Source organism: Diabrotica virgifera, chromosome 2 (assembly GCF_917563875.1).
Source record: "Diabrotica virgifera virgifera chromosome 2, PGI_DIABVI_V3a".
Lineage (NCBI taxonomy): Eukaryota > Metazoa > Arthropoda > Insecta > Coleoptera > Chrysomelidae > Diabrotica > Diabrotica virgifera.
Window position 1 is genome coordinate 223,990,283 of NC_065444.1, and position 10,980 is coordinate 224,001,262.

At 31.1% G+C, this 10,980-nt stretch overlaps 1 protein-coding gene across 1 annotated transcript; it reads left to right on the forward strand.

Annotated features, from left to right (window-relative positions):
• Nucleotides 1-1,513: 1,513 nt before the first annotated feature.
• On the forward strand, nucleotides 1,514-10,698 carry LOC126880426 (calcineurin B homologous protein 1). The gene is made up of 3 exons (XM_050644271.1): nucleotides 1,514-1,719; nucleotides 2,567-2,833; nucleotides 10,367-10,698. Exons 1-3 carry the CDS (start codon nucleotides 1,653-1,655, stop codon nucleotides 10,603-10,605), a joined length of 573 nt encoding a protein of 190 aa, XP_050500228.1. The 5' UTR covers nucleotides 1,514-1,652; the 3' UTR covers nucleotides 10,606-10,698.
• Nucleotides 10,699-10,980: the final 282 nt, after the last annotated feature.

Consider the following 10,980-nt stretch of genomic DNA (forward strand, 5'->3'; position numbering starts at 1 on the left):
ATATTGATCCCACCTTTACACATATTGGAGGAGTATGTCAACTAAAACTGTCACTGTGACAGTGGTAGTTTCCAAACTCGTCTGATACGTCTGAAGGTGGTACACAATCAATACAATCTAAATGTATAAGTTAATATCGCTGTATTTCTGGTATATCCAGGGAATGTCTACAAAATATATTTTGAATGTCCAGAGAACATTCGTGGACATTCATGGAATGTTCCAATAAGACATTCAGGTAATGTTTAAAATGCTGACACAGGATTTTCCTGGGATGTTCAGGGAACATGTTTTCGGGGATATTCCAGGAATTTTTCAATGTCTGTGTACCTTCTATGGAATAGTTTGGTGTTATTACCGCCGCACTCCATTTGCGATTTGTAATCAGGAAGATTGAACACATTGTTTCAAATACAAGTCAATCCATTTGTGACTAAATAATCATGGATTGACTTCTATTTGAAAGAATGTGTTCAATCTTCACAACTACAAATCGCAAGTGGAGTCCGGCGCTTAGGGCTACTTCCTCTTCGGTATTATGTATTATACTACAGAAATCAGGAACTTTCCTTCTAAATATATGTATGCATCTTGGCCATCAAACATATTCTTCCAAACATTTTTTAAGGGGTTACATAGGTCTTGTGGGTAAAAAAAGTGACTTTTAAAAAAAATTATATCTCGAAAACTAAAATTTATTTATATTTATAATTGGAACATGTAAAAGTATAGTACTTAAGGTAGTCTCAAAAAAAGTTTCAGCCAAAAATATTCATTTTTGTAGAGTTTAAGTTTTTTTGCGTTGGCAGCATAACTAAGTCCAGTCTCATCTGAAATCAAAAAGTTACCTCTGGCTAGAATATGAACGAAGGAATTAAAAAAAAATGAAATTTGAAGATTTTACATAAGTTTAAACACATTTTTTACCCCAATTTTTCTCATTTTTAAAGTAGTTTTTTTTATAAAACAAAAATGACCTCATCTAATAAAAAATCCTTTGTTGTTCATTCACTAGCCAGAGGTATAAACTACAAGAAACTTTGATTTCAGATGAGACTGGACTTGTTATGCTGCTCACCGCAAAAAAGGGCTGTTGTCGAAAAATTGCAGTCAACTCTACAAAAATGAATATTTTTGGCTAAAATTTTTTTGAGAGCACTATACTTTTACATGTTTCAATTATAAATAAAAATAATTTTTAGTTTCCAAGATATAATTTTTTTAAAAAGTCACTTTTTTTACCTGCAAGACAACAACTGAACAACTTAACAAATTGTTGATTTCAAATTGTAACAGTTGTTTTGCAAAGTATGCTGCCCTCTTGTATTTTCTGTGTTATCTTCAAAAAACACAAAACAAAAAAAATAAAACAAAAGTTTAACCACCTTCACACCACAGAATCAAGCAATCAAGTTACACAAATTTTCAAACACCTCACCTGACACAGCGTCTCAAGTAGGATTGCGCGAATTGGTAAATATAACTCCGCACGACCACGCAACTCGAAACACAAGTACGCAAACACGGTTGCGTGAAGCGTGGCTCGCAATCGTGAAATTTACGAGACTTGCTCGACCTGTAGATTCTTGTTTTAGATTCCAGTTAATTATTAATAATATTGCTACCTTTGCTCACTAAAATACTAAATAAACATGGGAAATAGATCGTCCCTACTCTTACGTGAAGAAGAAATAGCACAAATCCAGAATGAAACTGGATGTAAGTATAAAGTATATATATATTTTGGGGAAAACATTTATATCCAATTCTTAAAGTAGAAGGTAGAAGTAATAGTTCCATTGGAATGACTCAAATGTTGAGGGTGCTCTTCACAATGTATATCTGAATTCCATATTGGTGCAAATTGAAATGATCCTAACTGTTTATTTCTGTAGAATGGGAATTATCTGGAATTTCCTTAGTTGGTGTTGATTGGCAGTAAAATAAGTTAAAAGAACTTGTTTGTCACCAAGGAGCATAATCTAAGTCTTTTCTATGTTAAACTATTGATAATTTGGTTCTCTATCTTCTGCCACTTACAAATTAATGAGGTATATGTAATCTGGGTTTTTTTGCATATCTGAAAGTATTTGAATGGATATAAGGAAATCACTCGGGCAATCTCTCCTAGACCCATTTCCATGATATTTTCAAAATAAATATTGAACAATAGTGTATATTCGCTCTGTGCATGACTGATACGACACCTAGTGTAGTCGCCTGGCATTTTTGGCAACTCCAATTTGATGTTAAGCATATGATACACATATGACATATTTGACATTTATATGTAATATTTATTTACGATTTTTGATAAAATTTATTATACAAACAATGACACTGACATTACAAAAATTTGCCAAAATTGTCATATTTCGCCGCTACGGATGCTGGCACAGTTTCGTGTATCCCCTCCATGGTTACGTACGGAGCAAATAGAGGAGAGTGTCAAGTTTTTTTAATGACAATTAGGTATTGATTTTCTACTGATTTGGTATAATTTATAGATATTTTTATATTTTTCTTATAGATATTTCATATTTTATTTCATTTTCTATACTTTTAGTTACACCCAATCAGATTGAAAGGTTGTATTCAAGATTTACTTCGTTGGACAGAGGTGATTGTGGAACATTAAGCAGAGATGACTTTTTACGAATACCTGAGTTGGCTATAAATCCCCTTGGGGAACGCATTGTGAATTCATTTTTTCAGGGAGATGACTTTAATGACAGAGTCAATTTTAGACAATTCATGCAAGTGCTTGCTCACTTCATACCTATCAAAAAGAATAAAGAAAATAGATTGAATTCAAGAGAAGAAAAATTAAGGTGTAAGTTGTTATTATTAGTTGTTATTTATACATTGTAATTGTGTATATTCTAGTGCAGCGTTTCCCAACCGGTGGGTCGCGTCCCACTAGTGGGTCGCGGACAGAGTTCAGGTGGGTCACGGTGTGGCTCTTACAGTAGCTGAGTAGCGAACAGGGTATGATACAGAATAGCGTATCATCATGGGTGAGGGATGGGTCGCGAATATCAAAAAATATCAGAAGGTGGGTCGCCAGACATAAAAGGTTGGGAACCACTGTTCTAGTGTTATCGCTGAGAACCAACACCATTACTCGTACCAAAACGCTACATGATACATTAATTTGTTATAGAAAATTAATACTTTTTAAATATTGTCGAAAGTGTAAGACACAAGCAAGCACCGAATTTGCCAGCATGCTGCTCCGTGTCAGATACGGGATAATGCATTAAGTGTTACCTTTTGATGGCCCTCATTAAGTGTTACCACTGATGGTTTGAACTCAAACCTTTTTGATGGCCCCTCTGATATTGGAGCAGTATCAGTGGCAAAAGTACAACTGTGCATAAGTGTGTGAAGTGTAAAATCGATCTACATCCAAATTGCTTTAAACAATTTCAGATTTATTATAAATTAAGTAAAAAAATTTTTGTTTTTGGAAATCTCATCATATATACTAAACATTTTGTTAGGAAAAAACTAAGGACTTTTTTTACTTTATAGATGAGTATTAAGTACATTTTTAGCAATAAAAACACAATTTATTTTTTTCTAAGCTTGGGAACTAATGGGTTAAAATACATAATCTTATCGAATCTATTACCTTAAAACACAAATACATAACTAGAAAACTATTTACTCTATTGCATTGAGACAAGAGGATGATGTTACGCAAAAAGTAATGAAGAATCAAAAAAAGACACTGGAATGATTATTAGGACAGTAGCATAGATTGTGAGGGGGGAATGAAGTATCTATCCCTACAGCACGCCTCTGATCACAGCAGAAAACTATAACATGTGTAAACTGTGTGTCAAGTTTGAACAAAAAATATTAAAAAGTGTTACAAAAATGAGCTAAAATCCTTTTAGAATATTTGAAATAAAACACTGTGTATCTCAGTAAGGAGGAATATTTTATTTAAGTTTTTTAGGTTAATTCTTCATATTTTGTGCTAAGGTTTCTCCAGTTACTATATGGACAATTCTTAATGAAACATCCTGTATATAGGTTGGCTTGTTCGGATTGTCATAGTTGCTATAGTACGGAAAATGAAAGATTATCCATGAGCTATCATAATAAACACATCTTTTCTATGTTCCAGAAAATAATGAACCAGTATTATAAGAACAGTTTATATAATTATTATTACATGTACTTGCATTGGCCAATTTTTTTTGCGACATGGTGACAGAAAAATACTGCGTGTTTTATATGTTCGTTCATGGGTAATCTTTCATTTTTCCTACTATATATGTCATTCAAACTTAATTGCTCAGACAAAGAATAACACAGCACAAAAGTGACTGTATAAAAAAGAAAAATATGTGTGCATCACGAAACTAGAAATATAATTTTGTTTTAAATCTTATATTAGGTATTTGTACTATCTTGATATACAGGGTGATTGATTAGTGGGGTAAAGCTCCTTAGATCCGTTATAGCAATAGATGGCAATAAAAATTAATAACAAACATTGTAGCTAACTTTGAGCTTAATTTCAAAATTAATTAGAATGTTACAGGGTGTTCGATACCATAGTGGCAGACAAAACTTATGATTTTTTAAATGGAACACCCTGTATTTTATTTTATATTCGAAATTTTTTAACTTCTCCATTACAAAAGTATAAAGGTTTGTTATGGTTATACATGGTATTTACAAAGTTATAACCAATTTTATATGAAAATCGGAACAAGTTATACGGAACAATTATAATATACAGAATATTCCTGTTGACTGGGTTACTGAAATTCGTGATTTGGGAATTAATTTAGACTGTAAACTTTTATTTGAATCACATTATACATCAAAAATTTCCAAATCTTTACAAATGCTTGGTTTTATAAAAAGATGCACTAGAGACTTTCAGAATATTGATGCAATTAAATTACTATATTGTTCTTTAGTTAGACCTCATCTAGAGTATTGTTCTTGTGTTTGGTCTCCATCTTACAATATTTACATAACAAAAATCGAGACAGTCCAACACAAGTTCTTAAGGTACATAGCATATAAACTGGGTATACCTTTTGAGTTAAATCAGTTAAATTATTATCAAATTGAAACCCAATTGGGTATTCTCTCATTGTGTGACCGACGAGTAATTAAGGATGCAAGGATGCTCTATGGCATAATTAATTCAACAGTTTTGTGTCCTCAGCTACTTGAGCAGGTTGGTCTCCATGTACCTCTCCGCAGAACTCGATTAAATCAAACATTCTATGTTCCTATCCATAGAACCAACTATGCATATAACAACTTTTTATCTCGAGCACTAAGATGGGCAAATACTCAACCTGATCTAGATTTCTTTGCACCGAACTCTGAATTCATCTCTGGCCTTAGACGTTTGTTTGTTTGAGTAGTTGTTAGATATTCATTATTGTGATATATGAATCTGATTTATGTGATTAAGTTTGTGATATTTATATTTTATTGTATTATTGTTTTATTATTACTATTTTATTGTAGTTTTATTATTATTGACACATGTATTATGTATATTGGATTTATAAACTTGTAATCTTATTGGGCAGTGTCCCGTTGAAAATAAATGAAAATGAAAATAAATAAATAATAAAAAGTTGAACTCACTGTATAAATAAAAATAAGCACAAAAGCAATAGCTTATTGACACCTTATTTTTTTATTTATTTTCAAAATTTTCTTAAATTATTGATATTGCTAATTTTCTTTATTTTGAATACAGGGTGAGTCAAAACGCAAGTTCATTATTTTCTCAGTAATTTTAAATGGAACACCCTGTATTTTATATCACTATCGAAAAGTACCATTATCATACTTTAATTTGTATACAACATTCCCTATGTCTAAATTTATTAGTTTTCGAGATATTTTCATTTTTCAGAGCGAATTATTAATTACGGGTCTAAATCTTTCCAAATTTTAAGTAAGCCATGACTGAATTGTCTAAAACTGACAATTTACGATTACTGATTATCAATGTTGTTCTGAAGCTATTTGCTTGTGGCATTTTTACAATTTTAACTATTTATAATGGGAAATAAGCCACAATATTATTAAAAAATGATTTTTATTAACGTTTCGACGCCCAAATCGGGTGCCGTTGTCAAAATACAAAATACTACTAACATAAACAAAAATGTTGTTGCTTAGTAAAAAAATTCTTCTAATAATTTATTTAATTTGACTCATTTATATCGGCAATTCAGATACAATATGATACATTTTAAAGTAGAAGACTTTAAAATGATATTGCCAATATTTATGAGTTGCGTTCCTGGGACGACTTTACTGAAAGATAGTTCATTCGATTACATGAAATCAACCCTAACTCAAGAATATCCGTCACAAAAAAATCATAGCATGTGATCTGTCTTTAAAAAGATAACCATATGCAACGATGACATTAAAATTCTCGCGTTAGAGATCACATAGTAAATCACGAGGGAAAACCAGGAAAAACCTCGTGATACTATCCCGACATCGTAAGTATTTGGTCTTACATTTAATTTACTCTCAAAATTAATACCAAATTCTGACTTTACTATAATTTTGTTTAAATTATAAATAATATCAATAATACATGGATATATAAGTAATACTAAAATATAAAATATGTACTAACTCGACTATTGACTTACTAATTGTGGTATTTTCTTTCTATTGACTTCCTCTTTCAGTATGGGTATCCACATCCTACTGCATTCCACCGAGGAATTTGCGACACAATTGCTTTCGTTTAGCATAATTAGAGCCGCTTCTTTGATTTTTCTCTTTTTACTATCTGTTTCTTTCAGGACCATACTTGAATCTCTCCACTGAAGAGCCAAAATTACTTGTTCTAACGAAAATTCATTTTTAGAAGAAAAACAATTCTTAACATCTGTTTTTTTTTAAATGATTATCCTTTATCGTTTATAAATAAGGAATTGTCAAGATTGGATCGAATTGAACAGAACAACATAGAACAGGATCCTACAACATTCACAAGAAATAATGTGAGGAAAATATCAATACCATACATAAAAGGACTATCCGAGAAACTTAAAACAATAGGAAATAAATTCAACATTTCAACAACATTCAAAACAACCAACACATTGAGATCTATTCTATCTAAAACTAAACCTAACAATGAACAAGAATGGACAAATAATTGTATTTATAAAATACCTTGTGAATGCGAACAGTTTTATATAGGTGAAACATCAAGACCATTAAACGTTAGAATAAGTGAACATCAATCTTATATTAAAAATAGAGAATTTGATAGATCTCAAATATGTCAACACGCATGGGATAATGAACATAGAGTTCAGTGGAGAGATTCAAGTATAGTCCTGAAAGAAACAGATAGTAAAAAGAGAAAAATCAAAGAAGCGGCTCTAATTATGCTAAACGAAACCAATTGTGTCGCAAATTCCTCGGTGGAATGCAGTAGGATGTGGATACCCATACTGAAAGAGGAAGTCAATAGAAAGAAAATACCACAATTTTAGTAAGTCAATAGTCGAGTTAGTACATATTTTATATTTTAGTATTACTTACCCAGATAGCACAAGTACGTTTTATGGACATCCAATGGACGTACATCTGTGTACATTGGAACGTCCAATGGACGTCCCGCTAAGGTACAATGGACATCCGATGGACGTCCAACGAATGTCCAGAGTTCACAAAATTGGACGTCCATAGAACGTCCGCTACAAACGTACATTGTACGTTGTATTGAAGCTTTCAGTGTACACCTTATGTACATTCAATGTACGTCTTATGGACATTTGTAGGGCACTTTTCAGAAAGAAATCTAGTATCTATAATTTTGTGAATACATAGCATAAAGCCTTTATAGGAAATAGTTCCTTTTAATACTAAACTTATACTTAAAAATATTACACAAAAGACCTTTTTATTTCTCTTTACTATAACTTCATTATAATATATACTTTATTATAGGAACTAGGAACTTCATTAATGCACGACTGCACTTGCACGATAAACAGAAAACACAAATATATCACAGGATGTATTTTCATAAAAACGAGATTCAGATAATGACGCCCTAGGAAGCATGCACATTAAAAGAGGTTTAATCTCTGTTCTGTTTCTGTTCCAAACTATTTTTAGAGTCAGTACCGTTGTTGTATATTACAAGCGCGTTTGCCATTCTGTGAATTATCATAAATAAACCATCCTTCAGTATTCCACAACAGCGATAATCCCCTAAAAGTACCTGTATAATACTACCTTTCACGACCGATAGCGCGAAGAGCGACAACGTTGTCAAGAAGATTCTCATTTAGTTTGTATTGGGACTTAATATAATAGTCGCGTTTTGTGTAAAATATCCATGGACCACAAATGGATGTCCAATGTACGTCGAAATCCAACGTCCAATGGACGTCCCGTAATGTACGTACATAGTACGTCCAGTTTTGGTCCATGGACGTTTGGACTTTAAATGTACGTTATATGGACGTACATCGGACGTTGTGTGCTATATGGGTATATATCCATGTATTATTGATATTATTTATAATTTAAACAAAATTATAGTAAAGTCAGAATTTGGTATTAATTTTAAGAGTAAATTAAATGTAAGACCAAATACTTACGATGTCGGGATAGTATCACGAGGTTTTTCCTGGTTTTCCCTCGTGATTTACTATGTGATCTCTAACGCGAGAATTTTAATGTCATCGTTGCATATGGTTATCTTTTTAAAGACAGATCACATGCTATGATTTTTTTGTGACGGATATTCTTGAGTTAGGGTTGATTTCATGTAATCGAATGAACTATCTTTCAGTAAAGTCGTCCCAGGAACGCAACTCATAAATATTGGCAATATCATTTTAAAGTCTTCTACTTTAAAATGTATCATATTGTATCTGAATTGCCGATATAAATGAGTCAAATTAAATAAATTATTAGAAGAATTTTTTTACTAAGCAACAACATTTTTGTTTATGTTAGTAGTATTTTGTATTTTGACAACGGCACCCGATTTGGGCGTCGAAACGTTAATAAAAATCATTTTTTAATAATATTGTGGCTTATTTCCCATTATAAATAGTTATAATACTGATTATCAGTCTGGTAATAAATGTAACAATGTAGCAAATAAAGACAGAAATATAATTTATTAGTAATAAATTGTACAAAAAAACACAACCACAACATACAAGATTGTTGAAACAATTATTAAAAACTGCTTTTGTATGTAAATGTAACAAATAAAGAAAGAAATATAATTTATTAGTTATAAATTTTACAAAAAAAGAACACAAACACAAAAATACAACATTTTGTGAAAACAATTAAAAACTACTTTTGTATAAATGTAACAAATAAAGAACGAAAAATAATTTATCAGTAAAAAATTTTCCAAAAAAAAACATGAACAGAAAATACATTTTTGAAAAACTTAAAAGCGACTTATAATAAAATATTTTAAATATTTAATTACATAAGTTGTTCAAAATGACCTAACACATTTATGCCTGCCTAAAAACGGTCATTGAATGAGTTACTTACACTACGCGGATTTGTAAATTAACACTTCAAAATGCACTTTGTATTCTATTTTTCATCTCATCTCTTGTTGTTGGAGGCATTTTATAACATTCATTCTTAAAGTAACCCCTAAAAAATCGGTCCAGTTTATTAGATTCTGGTAATCTGGGTGGCCACGCTACTGGTCCATGGAAAAATGAAAATATCTCGAAAACTAATAAATTTAGACATAGGGAATGTTGTATACAAATTAAAGTACGGTAATGGTACTTTTCGATAGTGATATAAAATACAGGGTGTTCCATTTAAAATTACTGAAAAAATAATGTACTTGCGTTTTGACTCACCCTGTATTCAATATAAAGACAATTAGCAACATCAATCATTTATGAAAATTTTGATAATAATTAAAAAAATATGGCATCAATATACCATTGCTGTTGTGCTTACTTTTATTTATACAGGGAGTTGAATTTGTTACGATTTTCATATAAAATTGGTTACATTTTTGTAAATACCCTGTATAATATACCAAACCTTTATATTTTTGTAATGGAGAAGTTAAGAATATTTCGAATATAAAATAAAATACAGGGTGTTCCAATTAAAAAAACGTAAGTTTGGTCTGCCACTACATTATCGAACACCCTGTAATATTCTAACTAATTTTGTAATGTGAAAGCTCAAAGTTGGCTGCAATTTTTTTTTAACTTTTATCGCTACCTATTACTATAACGGATCTATGGAGCTTTACCCCACTAATCAATCACCCTGTATGTGATTGTATATATTTATATTTTTATATAGTACTTATATACTTTATATTTTTTAGTTGCATTCAAAATGTATGATCTTGACAATGATAATATGATCTCTAAAGATGAACTCCTTGCGATTCTGCACATGATGGTTGGAACAAATATAAGTGAGGAACAATTAAACAGTATTGCAGAAAGAACTATAGTCGAAGCTGATGAAGATGGAGACCAGATGATTTCATTTGAAGAATTTTGTAAAGCTTTACAAAGGACAGATGTTGAACAAAAAATGAGCATCAGGTTCTTAAATTAGGGTTGTGTAACTATATATGTTTGCTTAGAGCTTCTAGATAATATGCATTTGTAAATATTTTGGGAATAGAGTTAATATATTTTGTTAGCCTTATGAATTTATGTAAAACCTTTTTTTACCTGAAAACACGTAAACCAATATGAATATATAGTATTAGTGTAGATGTAGATGGTGTAGTTGCTACTTCTTTCTCTATGCTACAAGAGACGTATGGATGTGCCAAACTCCAGGGAGCAATAACTATTTATTCTGAAGCCTTCTATTTCAGTTAGTTCTATGGAATAAAGTAAATATGAGAATAACTGGAAGTGAAATCACAGACCAGTTGGCGAATGTGAAAATGACTAAAGAGAGAAAAAACAAAATACAAATAGT